This window comes from Nilaparvata lugens, chromosome 9, assembly GCF_014356525.2.
Source record: "Nilaparvata lugens isolate BPH chromosome 9, ASM1435652v1, whole genome shotgun sequence".
Lineage (NCBI taxonomy): Eukaryota > Metazoa > Arthropoda > Insecta > Hemiptera > Delphacidae > Nilaparvata > Nilaparvata lugens.
Genome location: NC_052512.1, coordinates 43,806,811 through 43,829,954, shown reverse-complemented (window position 1 = coordinate 43,829,954; position 23,144 = coordinate 43,806,811). Strand labels below are relative to the sequence as shown.

The following is a 23,144-nucleotide window of genomic DNA, read 5'->3' as shown; positions in this document are numbered from 1 at the left end:
TATCGACAGACGACGAAATTATCATCTGTTTTTCCAATATGAATAACAATTAGTTCTGTGAACAGTAGACCTCACGTAGTATTCTCATCCACAAGTACCTGATTGAAACTATAGACCTTATGGAAATACAGCAATAGACTGGCTTCTCCACACATCTGTGTATTCACTTGTCAGCTGATTTATGATGAATAATTCTATAGTCTGATTTTTACTCTAATATTGGCGTATGAAGGAGGCTCCTTTTTCCTTTTATATTATCCTTGAATGCAAAATTCGCAAAAACCTTGTATATACGTCGACGCGCAATTAAAAAAGGAACATAACTGTCAAATTTCATAAAAATCTATTACCGCGTTTCGCCGTAAATGCGCAACATACAAACATTTAAACTTTAAAACATCAAGAGAAATGCCAAACCGTCGACTTGAATCTTGGACCTCGCTCGGTCAATTATTATCCTTTTCATGTCCTTCAGCGAGTTTTCCCAGGGATGAGACCTAGTGCAATCGAATTTTTATATCATAAACCTACTATGTTCCAAATTTCGTGAAAATCGTTAGAGCCGTTTTCGAGATCCGGTCACATACAGATTACATATGAACATGAAAACATATTCAAATTCTTTATTTGCCATAATACAATACAATTTTTTCAAAACAAAAACAGATAACAAAATATAAACAAAATATAAACAGAAATTGCTCGTTTAATAATATAAAATAAGAGATCATGAGATTATGTTCTATGGGAATCACCCGTCAGATGCACTTCATTTCAGTATTTCCTAATGGAGAGGCGCGCATAAGGATCAAAATTCCAAACACTTATAACTTTAAGGTGCGTACAGATATACGCGTCTCAAACACGCTCCGCCCCCGCTCCGCAATCGCTCCGATCATGAACGTTACGGGAGATTTTAGCTCTTTTCGCGTTCCACTCTTGCTCCCCGGTCGATCATCAATCGAGTGACGTTCGGTTGCGGAGCAGAGCGAAAGTCTACTGTTGCTCCCCGGTCGATCATCAATCGAGTGACGTTCGGTTGCGGAGCAGAGCGAAAGTCTACTGTTGCTCCCCGGTCGATCATCAATCGAGTGACGTTCGGTTGCGGAGCAGAGCGAAAGTCTACTGTTGCTCCCCGGTCGATCATCAATCGATCTGCTCGAGTGACGTTCGGTTGCGGAGCAGAGCGAAAGTCTGTACGCACCTTTACGACCCAATGCTCAGATTTCATCGTACAACACTTCTTTCTTCTCTGCTCGTCAAGGCGGTCCTAGAACTATTGAATAAATTTGAATAACTATTGAAACTATAAACTATTGAATATAAAATTGAACTATTGAATAACTGTGCAAATCGCGGTCTCTCAGTGGTCAAGTCGTGGTTAAAAAGTCATATTCTAACATTAAATACAATAAAAACTAAATATATAACTTTTTCGCCTAATAGAAGCGGTCAACCTTCAGAACATTTAAAACTAATATTACATAATCATAACTGCAACACTCCCAACTGTACTTGTTCAACTATAGAAAGAGTTAAGTCAATGAAATATTTAGGAATTACGATTGATCAGCATATTAAATGGGACATTCACATCCAAAATCTTTGTTATAAATTAAAATACTTGATTACAATATTTTACAAAATTAATCAATTGAAAGACTTGAACATTCTCAGAACAATTTACAATGCATATGCTCACTCAATCTTCCACTACAATATAGAAGTATGGGGAGCAGCTTTGACACCCATTTCAATAAACTTTTTACTATTCAAAAGCATATCATCAAGGCTGCGCTAGGAAGACCAAGACGCTATCCTAGCAGACTAATATTTGATGAGATAAACTTACCAACGCTTCGCCAAACGTACATAACAAACTTAATATATTCATAAATAAAAATACACATCTATTTACTCAACGCAATGTCACTTACAATTAAGACCAGCAAGTGTAAGTGCTTACAGTATAAATTTCACTGCATTGACAACCAGCAATCATCAATTCAAGTTCCAGAGCGATAAGCTAATAAATAGAATACCAGACGATTTCATTAGGGATAAAATTACAAGTAATAAATTAAATAAAATAAGATCCTGGGTAAAAGAGAATTACTTTTTTAAAATCGAAAACTAAATTACTATAATTATAACTTGTTTTTAACACGCTCAATTTAAACTTGGTTTTTTTTTTGATTACCTGAGAGAAGAATTTTTTTTTTATTATTATTATTACAATTTCTATATTAGCCTACCTATTTCTATTATTGGGCTTGTTGATTTTTGATTCAAGAATTGATTTTTGTTTTTATTTATACATATTTTTGGTTTTTGGTTTACTATCTTTTAGTTTGTATTTTAGAATATTATCACGGCAAATGTACAAATAATTTAAAGAATATTTTCGAACTCGTGGCTGGAGCTCAAGGCTTCTTTTTCCAGCCACACCAATGTATATTAGTTGATAAGTGTTATTTTGTGAATTTCTAGTGAATTGGTAAATAAATAAATTTGATTTGATTTGAATTGCGAATGTTTCATTCTGTACCAGGTCTGCGAGCCCGTGCACAAGCTACCGAGATGTCGTTATTTCCGTGACGTCACCTGGACTCTACGTACAGAAGCCGGTAATGGAGCTCAACAGACGATGCACTGTCTGTGCCCCAGGGGCTCCGTCGCCTACCTCATCAACAGACTACCTTATCAGACGTCCAACAATGCGATAGGATATCAGTATTCTTTTGCCTGTTCGCCACAGAGTGTGAGTATTTACTTATTTATTTTTTCTACAGTTACGTTGAAAAGTGGCCATTGCTGCACTGATTACAGAACGCAAAGAATCACTTTTCCGCTCTAGTGCGGGAAAAATTTTTCTGCACTCCAGATTTGCAACATGGCAACGCAAAATACTTAGTAGGTTATATGGAGCAACAGTGCAGCAAAATCAAAATGAAGTTGGTAACAGTGACTGCTGTGGCTGCTATAGTGAGCAGAGGTGCAACCAAGCACAACGCGCTAATTATTATTCATTATATATTATAACCAACGACAACGAGGACTTTAGGATTTTAGGATTAAGGTTTTTATCAATAATAAAATTACACAGAAAAACATTTGATGCATTTCAGGCAATTTTACCCATAATTACCCACTTTTCATATTCAATGGTAACTGTAGGAAAAACTTAATGTGAAATACGTGCGCAAAGTTCCTCTGCTGCACTCAAGAAACCATTCCGCCCTCGCCTACGGCTCGGGCGTAAACATTTCTTTCGGTGCAGCAAACTGACACTTTGCGCACTAGTTGCACAAATAACTATATTCTGTTGATTTATTTATTTATTCACAATTATCACAAGAACGTCAAAATTTGAGTTTCACTCAAATGACAGGTGACCTGTCAGTATAACATGAGCAAAAATCTGGTGTGGCGCACTCACACAACTTTCCTTGCCGATATGAAAATTGATCACATGACGCTAGTGTTCACGCGCATCTCAAGTCTACTTATAAACAAAGATCTGAGCCAGCTGGTGACAGGACAATAACGCTGGAGACAAACGAGGTCTGCTATCTCTTCATAGTGGATGATTTCATAGAATCAACTGTTGCCAACCGTTAGCAATTGAATAATCACATTTTCTCGAATTTCGAGCTTATTTTCAATTGAAAATGAAAATGTTACTGTACATTAATTGTAGAGATTTCCATGCTCAATCTTTGCGACTTGGAATTTTCTGTTTAAATTGTATCTGAAGCCCGATAATTGGAAATATAAAATCAAACTTTGCAAAACCCTGTTTTTGATAACATTTTCGCCATTTTAGCCGCCATCTTGAAACGCATTTTATCGAAATTGTTCGTGTCGGATCCTTATATTGTAAGGACCTTACGTTCCAAATTTCAAGTCATTCCGTTGATTGAGAGATGAGATATCGTGTATACAGACACACACATACAAATACAGAGCAATACCCAAAAACCAATTTTTTGGACTCAGGGGACCTTGAAACGTATAGAAATTTAGAAATTGGGGTACCTTAATTTTTTTCGGAAAGCAATACCTGCCTTACAACACAATATGATACAGTATCATCTCAACTCGATACACAACACCATAATCTGATACAGAACTTCCAAACTTTAAATGAATTCAACAAACCATGGCATATCTTCTTATGCTATCTTTTCTTCATGATATCACCATAAATGATACAGTATCAACACAATATGATACAGTATCATCTCAACTCGATACACAACACCATAATCTGATACAGAACTTCCAAACTTTAAATGAATTCAACAAACCATGGCATATCTTCTTATGCTATCTTTTCTCTATGTTTATAGATGAATTGTATCAATTTTTATGTATTTAAACTGTATTTATTCATCAATTAATCAATATTTATTTGATTGCAGCGTCTTCGATGCCAGCGTAAAGAACCATGTCGTCTCTTCACTGTACGTAGACGTCAAGAGCTCCTAGATGAAGTGAACACCAACACATTGTGTCAATGTCCCAGAGATCACTCATGTCCTACACACCATACGCACACGGCAGGCGTAGTTCAGGGTAAGACGTATCTAGAGGAAAACGTACGCACCTACAGTGGATACTGTCTTCCTAACTACTGATTCCATGAGGAAGGTAAACGTAAGGTAAACGTACTTCCTCGTCTTAATTAAAAATTGTTTTTTCGCCACTCTGCACAGAAAGCAGCTGTTTTCCAGTCCCTACGTAGATCTGAAAGACATTGTTTGCAGACGACGTCAGAAAAGGGTTTCTTTTCCGGTCTAGGCCAGAAAGTTGTCTCTTTCCAGCCGCACATGGAAGTAGTTAATAAGTCATCCGCTAGATCGGGCGAGTGTCCACTTTCATCATCAGCTGAAGTCGCCATGATTTCAGTTCCAGTTTTGAATCAAACTAATTCGCTTCGCAACCAGTTTTATTCAATTATTTATTGTTGATTAGTGCATTCCGAATTTTCAAAAATGCTTGAAGATGACTGTGGTATTCCAAGTGAAATTTTAAAAGAATCTGAGATCCTGACTGCAAATCTTCTACCACTAAAATCAAGAGATAGGTACGATAGCTTAACGAGTATTCTTTATTTATTTTGTCAGCAATACCTGTAGTGTGGCGAAAAATATCGTTCGCATCACGGGCAAAAATGTTTTTCCAGCTCTCAATCTTCCCTAGTCCTCGGCCTACGGCCTCGGACTTGAAAACCGATTTCGAGCTGGAAAAATCTCATTTTCTGCTCTAGGTGCGAAATATACTATTCTGGAAACGCTCTACTTGTTCTTTTCAGGAATAAAAACGTTTAACACTTGAACGTTAAGCGTTGAAAACGTTAACGTGAGCTATGAACGTTCAACGTTTTTTTCTACTTCCCATGGAGAAAGTATGTTAATTTTTCTTCTTATTTCCTGGATAGAAAAACGTTTGACACTAACACATTGAGTGTTAAACCCGTTAACGTGTGCTATGAACGTTCAACGTTTTTTTCTACTTCCCATGAAGAAAGTATGTTAATTTTTCTTCTTATTTCCTGGATAGAAAAACGTTTGACACTAACACGTTGAGTGTTAAAACCGTTAACTTGAGCTATGAACGTTCAACGTTTTTTTCTACATCCCAGGGAGAAAGTACGTCGTTTTTCCTCTTATTTACAAGAGAGAAAATCTTTAAGGGTGTTCTGTACACCTTTTTATTTTCATTTAAATTGGATAATATATTTCAATATCATTATAAGAGTGAGAAAAATTGGCAATTGGAATTTTAAAGTGGTCTAGAAAGCGAGTTATGGGTTGTTGAAGTTTCCAGATCAAAGACAGTTTTGAATTTTCCATTGGAGTTGTTTATAATACATTCAGTATATCATTGGCTTTGTTCTAATATGCGTTTTTTCGCGAACTATGCCAAAATAAACAAGTTATCGAATTTACAAAAAATAGTTATTTGTATATCTAGAGTGAAAAGTACGACTTTTTCTCCCTGCGGGGAAAAGTTTGAAGCCCGAGGCGAAGCCGAGGGCAACAATTTTCCCGAGGGAGAAAACGTATTTTTCGCTCGTGATGTACACAACATTTTTCCTCCATCTACATTTTTTATAGAAACTGCAAATAATATCATTTTAATAACTTACGTATTGGTGACAATGTTTCCTAACAACATAACCTAAAATCTGAAACCTAAAAACCGGTCTTCTGATTGGCACTGCCGATTGCGCTATCTATCGGCAAAAGTTGTGACAATTATATCAGATGGGCGTCTACCATAAATGGCTGACTCCAGATCACGCGGTTCAGATTTGAATTGCAGATCAAAAATATTTGTTGGCTGGTATTTTGAATAGGATAAAATATTTTTAAAATTGTATAAATTTTTATCGTCTACTAATATTAAGAATATAATATCATACAAACATATATTTCATGAGTTGATCAAATTTCTGGTTGTGGTATTGAATTCAGTTGACTCAATGACAGACACCTCTATTATGCTTTCTCATCTGAGCTTAGACCTTCTAACCTATTACAATATGAGTTTTAAAATAGAGATGCTTCCCATGTTATTTAAATGGGGTCACTTTTCCTTCCTAGGGAGTTCTTCTGTTTTTTACTACCGAGAGCAAAAAAGTGACACTTTAGTATTATGTTTCAGGGAGTAAAGTAAGTACTTAAGACAGTAGGTGGAGGAAAATGTTATTTTTTTATTTATGAACGAAATGGGGAATGAAAGTTTTAGTTTGGAAAGATACATTTTTTGAATGTTCAAGTGAAGTTCTAATAATATAGTCGAAACCGTTTATGATCTGGAAAGAGAACGGAGTCGAGTCTGAAAAGTTAGAATTTCAACAACCCATAACTCGCTTATTTTAGACCACTTGAAAATTTCAGTTGCCACTTTTTCTCACTCTTATGATGATCTTAACAATTATATTGAAAAATATTATGCAATTTAAATAATAAAAAAGTGTACCGAATAACCTTAAACTGAAAAGTTGAGAACGTTAAAGTAAGCTATGAACGTTCAAAGTTTTTTTCTACTTCCCATGAAGAAAGTATGTTAATTTTCTTCTTATTTCCAGGTAAGAAAACGTTTAACACTAAATTTTTAAGCGTTCAAAACGTCAACGTAAGCTATGAACGTTTAACGTATTTTTTTCTACTTCCCAGGAAGAAAGTACGTCCTTTTCCCTCTTATTTCCAGGAGAGAAAACGTTGTTAAACACTCCAATGTTGAGCTTTTAAAACGTTAATGTGAGCTATGAACGTTCAACGATTTTTTCCATTTCTCAGCAAGAAAAAACTTCCTTTTTCCTCTTATTTCTTGGAGAGAAAACGTTTAACACTAAAACGTTAAGCGTTGAAAACGTTAATGTGATCTATGAACGTTCAACGATTTTTTTCTACTTCCCATGAAGAAAGTATGTTAATTTTCTTCTTATTACCAGGAGAGAAACGTTTAACACTAAAACGTTAAGCGTTGAAAACGTTAATGTGATCTATGAACGTTCAACGATTTTTTTCTACTTCCCATGAAGAACGTATGTTAATTTTCTTCTTATTACCAGGAGAGAAAACGTTTAACACTAAAACGTTAAGCGTTCAAAACGTTAACGTGAGCTATGATCGTTCAACGTTTTTTTCTACTTCCCAGGGAGAAAGTACCTACTTTTTCTTCTTCTTTCCAGGAAGATAAAATTGATTTTTTTAGCCACTCCCCAAGAAACACTGAAAACTTTATGAATTGAAAACTTGGCGCAATGAAAGCTTGACAAAATGAAAATTTGACATACTAGAAAATAGACGAATTGGAAACCGAATCAAAATTGAGAACTAGACATACTAATAACTTGAAAAACTGAAAACTCGACGAAATGAGAACTTGACAAACTGAAAGCTTTTCAATAGCTTGGTGGTGAGAGACAGGAGATAGCATTCATAAAAAAGCATTTGACTCTAATATGATAATATCTAAAAATAATTTATATAAGCCTAAATAATTAATATCAATTATAATATTATTCAATTTGATATCATGTTTTAGATATTATCTAAAATATCTATAAAATATTATCTACAGATGGAAATTACCGAGATATTGCAATTATTCAAATGCTAATGAATTAATTATTATTAAACGAAAATCCCAATTAAATGCTGTAAATCACCCCGAAGACTTCTGCTACTGCAAATATTGACAACAGGGTAAACAGCTAGATGGAAATTCGATGAGCGCTACTATTCAAAAATTATTTGTCAGCCCGGGAATCGAACCCAGTATAAAATGAGCGCTGTTATGCATAGATTGTCAGTTAGGTGTAAGGGTAAACATTCCCGACCGGCAATTAGGAGGTACTGGGTTCGATTCCCGGGCTGACAAATAATTTTTTCCTACAGTTACGTTGAAAAGTGGCCATTGCTGCACTGATTACAGAATGCAAAGAATCACTTTTCCGCTCTAGTGCGGGAAAAATTTTTTCTGCACTCCAGATTTGCAACATGGCAACGCAAAATACTTAGTAGGTTATATGGAGCAACAGTGCAGCAAAATCAAAATGAAGTTGGTAACAGTGACTGCTGTGGCTGCTATAGTGAGCAGAGGTGCAACCAAGCACAACGCGTTAATTATTATTCATTATATATTATAACCAAGGACAACGAGGACTTTAGGATTTTAGGATTAAGGTTTTTATCAATAATAAAATTACACAGAAAAACATTTGATGCATTTCAGGCAATTTTACCCATAATTACCCACTTTTCATATTCAATGGTAACTGTAGGAAAAACTTAATGTGAAATACGTGCGCAAAGTTCCTCTGCTGCACTCAAGAAACCATTCCGCCCTCGCCTACGGCTCGGGCGTAAACGTTTCTTTCGGTGCAGCAAACTGTCACTTTGCGCACTAGTTGCACAAATAACTATTGAATAGTAGCGCTCATCGAATTTCCATCTAGCTGTTTACCCTGTTATCGATATTTGCAGTAGCAGAAGTATTCGGGGTGATTTACAGCATTTAATTTGGATTTTCGTTCAATAATAATAAAAAATATTATCTATATTTATAGATATCTACAATATCTAGATATTATAATTCTCTAGTTTAATGGAGAAAAATATAAAGAAATGTTTTGTCAAATAAATCTATGAATATCTTTAAGATGAAGCTGTACAAGAAAAGAGTACATAAATATAGTACAACACCAGTACAAGATTGTACATAAGTAAAACCTTGATAGATATAATAGATATAGTATTTATTTTTATTTATTTATTCATTTATTGTATAAAACACTAAAATCATAATACAATTATGACATTGGAGGAAAAACTAGGCTGAGCCTGTACTATTTCTCTCCAAAAATTTTGATAAAATGCTAATGTTGTCCAAAAGTATATGAAGTAAGATGATATTTATCATATAAAGTTAGGCATATGTTGTATAAATAGAAAAATAGAAAACTGTAACATTGAATGCGTTCTTAAAATATATTAAAATCTTGAGGTTAATTCATCAATGAATAAATGACTGAATGAATACAGTGAGGTCCACGTTATAATGGCAGTGTTCGATTAGCATTGCTATCCTTGTCTATCATTCAACAAAGTAGATCTCTTTCTCGCTTTGCTCTGTTGCCAGACGGTCAATGTAGAATAAATAATTAACTAACAAAATATTTCATCATAGTTGTGAAAAATTTGTTATAAAATTATTGAAAAATAAAATTTCTTGCTCAATCAACTGTTTCAATAAACAGTTAATATTACATCAATAAACCTGCATCAGCTACCGTCTATAGAAGGCATTGACAAGACAGAGGATCGGCAACGTTGTTCTCCTATCTTACTCCACTGCCATTATAACGTGAACCACACTGAAGTGGATATTTGCGTGTTATTAAGTTGAGATCAGTTGTGCCAATATCTTACAAACTTAAGTATAGTAGACTATTTATGTATTAGATCATGTCTGTTTTGTAAAAATATCATTTTTATGTATTTTACACCCATTGTATTATAAATATAGAATTTTATTTAGGTACATACATTTTTTTATCATTATTTTGTATTATAGAATAAATGGTATCTGTTTTTCATGTCTAGTAGTTGTTAAGAGATTGTTTATAATATTGAAAATTAGACTAAGTATAATGTAAAATATGGGGGGCCGAGCTTCGCTCTGGAGTACAGAAACATGAAAAAATTATTACGAAAGAAGAAATTGTAATAAAATTCATAAAGAAATGTTCTATTCAATCACGGTAAATTGAGATTAATTCCTAGAGGAATGCAAAAATTTCCCTCACAAAGGCCCAGTTGCACAAAAGCCGGTTAAATTTTAATCTTGATTAACTTCACGTGAACCAAATCAGAGAAGACCATTTCAAAAAGATGGATCTACTGGAATTAATCAGGATTAAAAATAGCCCGTCTTTTTTGCAACCGGCACTAAGTACCTGATTGAATGATTACAAAAATTCAACAGCTGAGTTATAATTTTGACACAGTCCCACACACATGAACTCGCTCACTCACTTCCATCACCAACAAACAACGAAATAATTATTATCAGCTGTTTTTCCAAGGATGAATAATATTATTATTTTAATTCCCTTCAGAGAGTTTTCCCAGGGATGAGACCTGATGCAATCGAATCTTTACATCATAAACCTACTATGTTTTGAATTTCGTCGGAATTGTTGAAGCCGTTTTCGAGATCCGGTGAAATACAAACATATAAACAGAAGTCGCTTTTTTTATAGTATAGGATTAATAGCGAAATATTTCTGTTTGTAGATCATAAAAGAGATATTTGTTATAATATTGAAAAGTTGAAGATTTGTTTTTATATTATTCCTATCATTAATCAATAGAATCACGGAGACTATAATGAGGTTCACGTTATAATGGCATTGGAGAAAGATAGAAGAACAACGTTGCCGATCCTCAGTCTTGTCAATCCCTTCTATAGACGGTAGCTGATACAGGTTTATTGATGTAAATCAACTGTCCATTCTCGTTTAAAATAATCAATTATATCATAATGAATTTGCATTATTAAGATGATATATTTTGTCAATTGATTATTAATTCTACATTATTAAAAGACGTTCTGGCATCAGAGCAAAGCAAGAAAGAGATAGCGCTATCAGCTTTGTTGAATGATAGACAAGGATAGCAACACCATTGCTAATCAAACACTGCCATTATAACGTGAACCTCAGAGCATTATACTCTAGTAGTCAACACAATACTATAGATCAACACAATATGATACAGTATCATCTCAACTTGATACGCAACACCATAATTTGATACAAAACTTGCAAACTTTGAATGAAATCTACAAACCATGGCATAATATCTTATAATGCTATCTTTTCATCTAAGACACTAAATTCAAAAATATTCTATAGTGAGGTCCACGTTATAACGGCAGTGTTTGATTAGCAATGGTGTTGCTATCCTTGTCTACCATTCAACAAAGCCGATAGCGCTATCTCTTACTCGCTTTGCTCTGTTGCCAGATAGTCTTTCAACAATGTAGAATATATAATCAATTAACAAAATGTTCCATCTTAATTATGTAAATCCATTACGAGATTATTGGAAAGTATAATTTCTCGCTTAATAATATATAATTGATTATTTCAAACGAGAATGAACAGTTAATATTACATCAATAAACCGGTATCAGCTACCGTCTTTTGAAGGCATTGACAAGACAGAGGATCGGCAACGATGTTCTGCTATCTTTATCCACTGCCATTATAACGTGGACCTCACCATAGAATACAATATAATAATAGTATTATTATGTAGATCAAGTTCATGTATAATATCATCATAAATTTCACTATTATATATTAATTAAAAATTATTTCTATTCATTCAATGACTAGGAGGTAACCCGGGCTCCGCAAGGGTTAATTTTAAAACTTGACCCACTGGAATCTTGAAGAATTCAAATAAGACCTATAACAATCCACGGTCAATTAAGAATCTTTATGCAAGATTTCAAGTTAATGAGTTGAGTAGTTGAGACGTGATTATGCGTCATTCGTGAATTTCCTATCCCCTACATGTATAAGTCAATATCTATTTCCTTTATTATATTATGATACTGTATCATATTGTGTTGATACTGTATCATTTATGGTGACACACAAGAGAAAAGATAGCAGAAGGTATAGAAGATAGCATAGTGAATGATTCCAAGTTAATCAGTTGAGTAGTTGAGACGTGATGATGCGTCATTCGTGAATTTCCTATCCCCTACTTGTATAAGCCAATTCTTTCCTTTATTATAGATTACAACAATTCAAGGTTGACACTGGTATTGAAAGCTTATTGATAAATTAATTAGGGTTATCATCTATAATGTACATACGGAAAAAAGTGCTATGAATCATTGAGCATAGATTAATATTATGATAATTATTAAGAATCTTATTGATACAACCTATAATATGAACATTTATCTTAAGTGTATAGGTATAGATATAGCCTACTTAATATTTAAGAGACAAGTACAAATAATTGTTTAATTTTAATTAATTGATTTTTTATTGTTTTAATTGAAGCTCTAAAGTGAAGTCCACGTAAAGCTGCGTTTACACCAAACCTAAATCCTTATAGATTCACGTTTTGTTTAGTTGAGAAGTTGATATTGTGGTAATTATTCATATTAAATGAAAAAGACTAAGAAATTGTCAAAAAACCACAGATTTATTGATACTTAGAAAGACCGGTTTCGGTTGTTACACCATTGTCAATCTCTGATAACCTGAAACTAAATACAAGAGCAGCAGAATTTATACTAGTGGGTGAGTACTGCTATTGGTCAAGGGCATCAACGTCTGCCATTGGCCCAGCTGGACAGTCTCCTCCCACTCAACGGTGTCACCACAAAATGGCGGCTTAAGCAACAGACTCGCCATGATAACAAAATTTATAGATTCTATCATTGACCGAGCGAAGTGAGGTCTAAGATTCAAGTCGACGGTTTGGCATTTCTCTTAATGTTTAAATTTAATGTTTATATGCTGCGCATTTACGGCAAAACGCGGTAATAGATTTTCATGAAATTTGACAGGTATATTCCTTTTTTAATTGCGCGTCGACGTATATACAAGGTTTTTGAAAATTTTGCATTTCAAGGATAATATAAAAGGAAAAAGGAGCCTCCATACGCCAATATTAGAGTAAAAATCAGACTATAGAATTATTCATCATAAATCAGCTGACAAGTGATTACACAGATGTGTGGAGAAGTCAGTCTATTGCTGTATTTTCATAAGGTCTTTAGTTTCAATAAGGTACTTGTGGATGAGAATACTGCGTGAGGTCTACTGTTTACAGAACTACTAGTGAATTTATAGGTTCTATTAGATTGAACATAACTTATCATACACATGATGAACATATGTGTCTGTCAAGTTCCGTTCAATCTAATAGAATCTATAAGGATTAAGTTATCAACATTTTGTTAATAACTTTGGTGTAACCCAGATTAAGTTAAATTGTTATGCTACTTATATGTTATAAGATAGCATTGTTTTATACGGCAATGAACGAAATGTTGAATATAATATTGATTAGTATTTATGATAATATTATTTATGAAACTCTTCTGGAAATATAAAATATTATTGTAATTTTTGTTTTGAAACCAGTGTTCAACACCGGTATGCTGTTAAAATTTACTCTTTGAATAGTTTATAATAATTATTATAATTTTTGAATAAATTATGCATACAATCCGAAATAAATTTATTGTTTCTTCACATTATTTTCTATTGATGGGGTTGAGTATGACGATTGTGGTGAAGATCGATTTAAAAAAATGGCTTGAGAATTTTTTTGATATTTTCAGAATATGCCCACTTCCGGTCATTAAATACTCAATTAACTCGAAAACTACAGAACGAATTCCAATTTCAAAGGTATTGTTGGAGAGAGAATAGTTATTTGTGCAACTAGTGCGCAAAGTGACAGTTTGCTGCACCCAAAGAAACGTTTACGGAATGGTTTGTTGAGTGCAGCAGAGGAACTTTGCGCACGTATTTCACATTAAGTTTTTCCTACAGTTACCATTGAATATGAAAAGTGGGTAATTATGGGTAAAATTGCCTGAAATGCATCAAATGTTTTTCTGTGTAATTTTATTATTGATAAAAACCTTAATCCTAAAATCCTAAAGTCCTCGTTGTCCTTGGTTATAATATATAATGAATAATAATTAGCGCGTTGTGCTTGGTTGCACCTCTGCTCACTATAGCAGCCACAGCAGTCACTGTTACCAACTTCATTTTGATTTTGCTGCACTGTTGCTCCACATAACCTACTAAGTATTTTGCGTTGCCATGTTGCAAATCTGGAGTGCAGAAAAATTTTTCCCGCACTAGAGCGGAAAAGTGATTCTTTGCGTTCTGTAATCAGTGCAGCAATGGCCACTTTTCAACGTAACTGTAGGAAAAAAACATTTCAAACAAGATTAATGTAATAATTTTATTTGTTGTTAGATATTTTGTAGTTTTTCATTAGGGCTTAAACTTGAAAAAATGCTATTCTCCAAATTCGAAATCGAAGTTAGAGAATTGAAAATAGGCCAGTAACCGTCCTCGGTTAATTAAGAACCTCTTTGCAAAATTTCAAGTTGATCAGTTGAGACGTGATCATGCGTCATTCTTGAATTTCCTATCCCCCACGTGCATAAGCCAGTTCTTTCCTTTATTATAGTACTAGCCGTCAGGCTCGCTTCGCTCGCCATGTCCGTCTAGCCAGGGGCTCCGCCCCCTGGACCCCCGGCTGGATCGTCCAAGAATGAGATCAGCAGGCTCGCTTCGCTCGCCTGCATTTTTCATTTGAGCATTTTTATCATATGTTAGGACAATCCAGTCGGGGGTCCAGACTAAACGTCTGGCTAAACGGATATGGCGAGCGAAGCGAGCCTGACTGCTAGTAATATAATATTCCCAGGATTGAAGTAGCAGTGCCCAATCAATTTTTCCGCGATAAATGCATTTAAATCTTCAACTTGGTGCCAACCTAACAAAGTCAACTCAACTTAATGCCAACCTGACAAAATTATTAATTTAGTTGCCAGTTAACAACTGCTTCGAAGAGGTACTCTATCTAGATTATAGTTCTATAGTAACATATGATATGGAAATTTCAATTATAATTAAGAGATTGGGAGAAGAAGAATATACATGCTAAAAGACGAACTTTAAACCCTTAAAAACAACCCTTAGAGTTGAAATATTGCCAAAAGATTTCTTAGTGCGCCTCTAAAGGGCCAACTTAACATACCTACCAAATTTGAACGTTTTTGGTCCGGTAGATTTTTAGTTATGCGAGTGAGTGAGTGAGTGAGTGAGTGAGTGGGTGAGTGAGTCAGTCAGTGAGTGAGTGCCATTTCGCTTTTATATATATATAGATAGAAGATAGATTATTTGTGAAAAAATCTGGTGTGGCGCACTCACACAACTTTCCTTGCCGTTAAGAAAATTGATCACCTAACGCTAGTGTTCCCGCGCATCTCAAGTCTACTATTCAAAGATTTGAGCCAGCTGGTGACAGGTCAATAACGCTTGAGACACACGAGGTCTGCTATCTCTTCATAGTGAATGATTTAATAGAACCAACAGTTTGCAATTTAATAATCACAGTTTCTCAAATTTCAAGCTTATTTTCAATTTTAGGTGAAAATGTTACTGGACATTAATTGTAGAGATTTTCTTGCTCAATCTTTACCACTTGTAGTTTTTTTGTTTAAATTGTATCTGAAGCCTGATAATTGGGAATCTAAAATCAAACTTTGCAAAGATGGGGCGGAGCTCCTGAAATTTTTACAGATGTGGGACTTGTGGCAGTTGATAGAGCTTATCAATGACGATTTTAGGTATAGATTTGATCAAAATCGTTGGAGCCGTTTTCGAGAAAATCGCAAAAAAACATGTCTTTGACAACATTTTCGCCATTTTAGCAGTGATGATGCGTCATTCGTGAATTTCCCATCCCCCACGTGTATGAGCCAGTTCTTTCCTTCATTACAGTTGTCATACATGACATCAAAACCTATTCAATTTTTGAAATATTATTTTGTGAATTGGAAATCCTGTCGCGGATTTAATTATTAAATATAATTGATAAAGCGAGAAGATCTCCAATGTACAAAGATGAAACGTGTGTTTTATCACGTTTCGTGAAGGCAATATTATGGGTTTTAGCTCCATGCTATACAAACAAGAGTGAGTTGACTTTTGGTCTGTGAATCAAGGCTGCATGTGTTTTTCACATAAATATTTGGAATTTTTTTTCGTGGCCCGTATTCTTGAACCGTTTGTGAAGTGAGTTGTTGAGTTAAGGCATTGGTTACCTGAAGGATTCTGTCTTGAGAATTCAATTATAGGCTGTCGCAGTCCGGGCAGTTTAAACCTACATAATTGTATTTTCAGGATTTGAATCTTGTAGGGAAAGCTGGTGTTTTTGATTCATCAACTGGCAGAGTTTTTTATTTTAAATTCGGGAGTGTTTTGACTGGACCTTTGAAGAACAGGCCAAGGGACTTTTGTTAAGGTAAAGTAGGGGAGGAGTGGGGTCCCAGGGGAGTCCGATGGTAGCAAGCATTCAAAAGGCACACCAGTGTTTAATGTTAAGTCGGGCCCAGGCCACAAACTCAATTTCTATCGTAAATTTGTCAAACTCTTTAAATAAGGATGATATATTTATTTATTTATTCATTTGTGGACAGAATCACAAATCATATAAATATGATTAGGAAGGAACAACAGGCTTGGCCCAAATCTATTCCATTCCCAAATTTTGATAAATTAATAAAATGTCCAAAAAATAGGTTATGTTTCTACTGTAAAACGTTCAAGTTCAATTTTCGTCCAAAAATATATATAAGCTAACAATTTTGAATTTAGAGAAGTTAAAACACCAAACTATAATTAAATATAACACTTAATTATCTCTTCATATTGAATTAATCAAGTAATTTTATAAATTTTTTTACGCAAAAATACACACAGCTTCTCTCACTAAGCACAGCTGTAAATTTTATATAATTAAACTATGCTTAGCTACCGCCTTTGACTCTCTTTTCCACCAAATATGTAAGCAAGATGCAACGTTAGTAGACAAAAGGTTGATCACTCACAGGTGTATGATTCAAAGTGGTGGGGGGAATGCCAGCGTGACGTCACGTGTAGTAAAAATGTTCTAGATTAACCACACTGAGCATACAGTTTATTCACTGTATCTTCGAATATATCGTCGTTTAATCTCCTCAAGATTGACCTAGAACTTTAAAATTATCCATACTTATAGCGAATTAATCACCTATTCTAATGATGTTGTTTAATATTTCAAGTTCATTCAACTTGTATGAATAAAATGAAGTTGAAAGTTTTTCAAGAATCTAAACACGTGACACGAAAAAGTTAATAAGCTGGAAGAGCGTTAGTAGACAATGTTATACTATTATAATTTCAGATTAACCCTTAAAAAATCTTGATGAACCAATGCATTGCAATAAAACAATAAACCGATCCCGATAAATCCAATGAATTTCATTCATATAAATGCACTGAACACATGCTGGTATCGAGCACATGTTCCACGAGAATCAAAATATCTCATCCCCGAAATTCACAAGCTGATGTATAGCCAAACTACAAACAAAATATAAACACGACCTAGAAGATAAAGAAACCTTAAGGGAAGGTTAGAAGGTGGGTTTTTTGCTTTTATATTGCAAAATGCTTGTATTATTCAAATGTTTTGATAATTATTGTAAAGCAGAAACAGAAAGCTTGCATGTCAGAAAATGTTTGTGTTATATAATTTGACTATAGGTCACCGTATGATTTTCAAGAATGCGATATTCTGCCTACTCTGTACTACAGCCTACGTCACGGCTGCAGTTCCCCCACTCCAATTGCATTTCAACTAAAAATACTATAGATGAGGGACCAACCTTCTGTCTACTAACTTTGAGCAAGATGTGCCTTCACCAAATATGTAAGGGTGGGAAAATGAAAAACAAGAAAAAAATATCGTACAGGTTTTTGATATTTAGAAAAAATCAATAAATTATTTATTACAAAATTAGAATTATACTTAGAATTTATTACGAAATTATGATCAGTAGAATATTCCAGGGGCTACTCGCTTTGCTGATCTGCGATGGTTCAGTTTATGATAATAATAACAATAAAATACTAAAATTACTATTTAGAATTATAGATCTTACTTTACCTTAACAAAAGTCCCTTGGCCTGTTCTTCAAAGGTCCAATTAAAACACTCCCGAATTTAAAATAAAAACAAATATATAAAAAAAAACTCTGCCAGTTGATGAATTAAAAACACCAACAAGATTCAAATCCTGAAAATACAATTATGTAGGTTCAAACTGCCCGGACAGCGACAGCCTATAATTGAATTCTCAAGACAGAATCCTTCAGGTAACCAATGCCTTAACTCAACAACTCACTTCACAAACGGTCAAGAATACGGGCCACGAAAGAAAAATTCCAAATCTATTTATGTGAAAAACACATGCAGCCTTGATTCACAGACCAAAAGTCAACTCACTCTTGTTTGTATAGCATGGAGCTTAAAATCATAATATTGCCTTCACGAAACGTGATAAAACACACATTAATTTCATCTTTGTACATTGGAGATATTCTCGTTTTATCAATTATTTTTAATAATTAAATCCGCGACCAGATTTCCAATTCACAAGATAATATTTCAAAAATTGAATAGGTTTTGATGTCATGTATGACATAGTATAGATAATATTGGAATAGTGTCATTACATGAAACGAGATTTATTCTTAAAAAAGCATCACAAATGAAAACTAATAAGACGAGATAAAAGAGAAAAACTAATAAAATATCACTATAAGTCTGGGGATATTCAAAAATTGGAAACCCTCAAAGTTATTAAGCTTCTGAGATTTAAATTGGATTTTATATATCTATATATATAAAAGCGAAATGGCACTCACTCACTGACTGACTGACTGACTCACTCACTCACTCACTCACTCGCAGAACTAAAAATCTACCGGACCAAAAACGTTCAAATTTGGTAGGTATGTTCAGTTGACCCTTTAGAGGCGCACTAAGAACGGATTTGGAAAAATTTTAACTCTAAGGGTGGTTTTTAAGGGTTTAAAGTTCGTCTTTTAGCATGTATATTCTTCTTATTCCAATCTCTTAATTATAATTGAAATGTCCATACCATATGTTAATATAGAACTATAATCTAGAGAGAGTACCTCTTCGAAACAGTTGTTAACTGGTAACTAAATTAATAATTTTAAGGGTTGGCATTAAATTGAGTTGAATTTGTTAGGTTGGCACCAAGTTGAAGATTGAAATGCATTTATCCAGGACCTCCTAAATACCAATTTATCCAATTAGCCAAAATTAGCGTTTTCTCAGCTTTTCTGCGTTTCCTTACCTTTTTCAATAATTGATGGAAATATATTAAATTCAGTACACATGTTTTGCTGAGGTGGAAGAATTTTGTTCGCCAAAGATATGCCGATATAGTAACAGGTGTTTTTCGAGATCAAATTGACATAATACGTTCAAATTCGGTACAGAGGTACGGCTGAGGTCTACATGCAGGCGAGCGAAGCGAGCCCGCTGATCTCATTCTTGGACGATCCAGCCGGGGTTCCAGAGGGCGGAGCCTCCTGGTTTGATGCATATGGCGAGCGAAGCGAGCCTGACGGCTAGTATATATATATATATATTACTAGCAGATAACCCGTGCTTCGCAAGGATCAATTTTAAAACTGAAAACATGACATAATGAAATCTTGGAAAATTAAAAATAGGCCTATAACCATCTTTGGTTAATTAAGGATCTATATGCCAAATTGTAAGTTGATCAGTTGAGTAGTTGAGACGTGATGATGCGTCATTCGTGAATTTCCTATCCCCTACGTGTATAAACCAGTTCTTTCCTATATTATAGTATGGATTGATTATTTGTAAAAAAATATGATAATTCTCAAGAAATTATTCTTTTTTCCTACAGTTACGTTGAAAAGTGGCCATTGCTGCACTGATTACAGAACGCAAAGAATCACTTTTCCGCTCTAGTGCGGGAAAACTTTTTCTGCACTTCCAGATTTGCAACATGGCAACGAAAATACTTAGGTAGGTTATATGGAGCAACAGTGCAGCAAAATCAAAATGAAGTTGGTAACAGTGACTGCTGTGGCTGCTATAGTGAGCAGAGGTGCAACCAAGCACAACGCGCTAATTATTATTCATTATATATTATAACCAAGGACAACGAGGACTTAGGATTTTAGGATTAAGGTTTTTATCAATAATAAAATTACACAGAAAAACATTTGATGCATTTCAGGCAATTTTACCCCATAATTACCAACTTTTCAATTCAATGGTAACTGTAGGAAAACTTAATGTGAAATACGTGCGCAAAGTTCCTCTGCTGCATTCAAGAAACCATTCGCCCTCGCCTACGGCTCGGGCGTAAACGTTTCTTTCGGTGCAGCAAACTGTCACTTTGCGCACTAGTTGCACAAATAACTATTACATCACAACGTTATTGCTACTATGTTGTGGTAAATATCAAAAAACACTTTTAAAAAAATATTGCGTTTACAAGTGATTGATAATGGTATAACTTCCGGAAATAGTATCTCATTTTTCTATCAGTTTAATAAAACATTATTCTATTAAAATTGATATGAATAGTATGGAACCCTTCAATTTCCTGTCTTCATTGAATCTCCTACTGGGTTAAGTTTAAGAGAGGGCCGACTGCGCCCTAACTTCGCCCTCCTAGCTATAAAATAAAGGCAGTCATTCTATTATATTATTTATTATTATTGAACGCAAATCCCAATTAAATGCTGTGATTCACCCCGAAGACTTCTGCTACTGCAAATATTGACAACAGGGTAAACAGCTAGATGGAAATTCGATGAGCGCTATTCAAAAATTACTATTCTATTCTACTCTACTGAAAATTCTTTCCCAATTCTCAAGAATAATACTTTATTGAAAGATAAGACTTTGATATTGTCAATATCACTTTTATTTATTCGAAAATTAATTTATAATTCAAACCAGGTTTCATGTAAAACCTACCACATCTTCAGCTGAACTAATAAGTTTGTTGTTATTGGAGGACAGGAAATTCAATTTTTTGGAAATTCAAATTAAAATTGAATTTCTGTTCCTCCAATAACAACAAACTTATTAGTTCAGCTGAAGATGTGGTAGGTTTTACCATGAACCTGGTTCTGAATTATAAATTAATTTTCGAATAAATAAAAGTGATATTGACAATATCAAAGTCTTATTCTTTCAATTATGGAAAAATATCACAACATCTCATACCATACAATCAAATCAATAATACTTTATCTTGTTATATTCTATTTTAAAGTTACTTCATTTTGAATATTTTCTAAATAGCATTCTATCAATTTTAAAAGGAGCTCCTCATTGCTACAACCTCAGAGATTGAAGGGAAAAATGAGATTTAGAGAAAAAATATTTATTAATAATTAATTAATGTTTTGATTATTTAGTATATTCAGAGATATTTTACTGATATTCACGATATGAAGTCAGCTCCTGATTAACATTGCTGTTGCTATCCTTGTCTATCTGCAGACAGAGCAGATAGCTCTATCCTTTACCAACTCTGCATCGTTGAAAAATGTATCTATATATATATATATATATATATATATATATATATATATATAAAGCGAAATGGCACTCACTCACTGACTGACTGACTGACTAACTGACTCACTCGCAGTACTAAAAATCTACCGGACCAAAAACGTTCAAATTTGGTAGGTATGTTCAGTTGGCCCTTTAGAGGCGCACTAAGAAATCGTTTGGCAATATTTTAACTCTAAGGGTTGTTTTTAAGGGTTTAAAGTTCGTCTTTTAGCATGTATATTCTTCTTCTCCCATCTCTTAATTATAATTGAAATTTCCATATCATATGTTACTATAGAACTATAATCTAGATAGAGTACCTCTTCGAAACAGTTGTTAACTGGCACTAAATTAATAATTTTGTCAGGTGGCATTAAGTTGAGTTGACTTTGTTAGGTTGGCACCAAGTTGAAGATTTAAATGCATTTATCGCGGAAAAATTGATTGGGCACTGCTACTTCAATCCTGGGAATATTATATTACTAGCCGTCAGGCTCGCTTCGCTCGCCATATCCATTTAGCCAGACGTTTAGTCTGGCCCCCGACTAACATTATGATATAAATGCCCAAATAAAAAATGCAGGCGAGCGAAGCGAGCCTGCTGATTTCACTCTTGGTCGATCCAGTCGGGGGTCCAGGGGGCGGAGCCCACTGGCTAGACGGATATGGCGAGCGAAGCGAGCCTGACGTCTAGTGCTCTTTGGAGAAATCGCTAATGTATGATGATATCACTTGAATAACTGACAAAATATTGAATCCCAATAATGAAAAAAATATTTTTCGATGAATGGGATATATTTGAGATACAAATATCTATTATTGACCGAACGTAGTGAGGTCTATGTTCTAACTCGGATTTTCTTTTGTCTGTCTGTATGTAACGCGATTACGCCCAAACGCGTTGATAGAATTCGATGAGATTTGGCAGGAATGTTCCTTTTTCAACTGCGCGTCGATGTGTACACAAGGTTTTCTTTTAATTTTGCATTTTAAGGATAATATGGAAAGGAAAAGGAATTTCCTCCATACTCTGATATCACTATACATATATAATTGACTGAGCGAAGTGAGAACTAATATTCAAGTCGACGGTTTGGCATTTCTCTTAATGTTTAAATGTTCATCTTTTTATATGTTGTGCATTTACGGCGAAACGCGGTAATAGATTTTCATGAAATGTTACAGGTATGTTCCTTTTTAAATTGCGCATCGACGTATATATAAGGTTTTTGGAAATTTTTGCATTTCAAGGATAATATAAAAGGAAAAAGGAACAATATTAGAGTAAAAATCAGACTACAGAATTATTCATCATAAATCAGCTGTCTAGTGGACTATAATACTACCCGTTCAAAAACATCGAACATCTTGAAAATGTATC

The 23,144-nt window shown here is 34.2% G+C and overlaps 2 protein-coding genes across 4 annotated transcripts in view; one reads left to right on the top strand and one right to left on the bottom strand.

Annotated features, from left to right (window-relative positions):
• The window catches only part of LOC111056787, a 30,912-nt gene extending 26,103 nt beyond the window's left edge, over positions 1-4,809 (top strand). For both annotated transcript variants that reach the window (XM_039435943.1, XM_039435942.1), the window contains 2 exons: positions 2,552-2,761; positions 4,425-4,809. In XM_039435943.1, the coding sequence (XP_039291877.1) occupies positions 2,552-2,761; positions 4,425-4,640 (426 nt within the window). In that variant the 3' untranslated portion in view covers positions 4,641-4,809. The remainder of the gene's footprint in view (positions 1-2,551; positions 2,762-4,424) is intronic.
• The window catches only part of LOC111057319 (elongation factor-like GTPase 1), a 286,987-nt gene that overhangs the window by 57,926 nt on the left and 205,917 nt on the right, over positions 1-23,144 (bottom strand). The gene's annotated exons all lie outside the window — the stretch shown is intronic.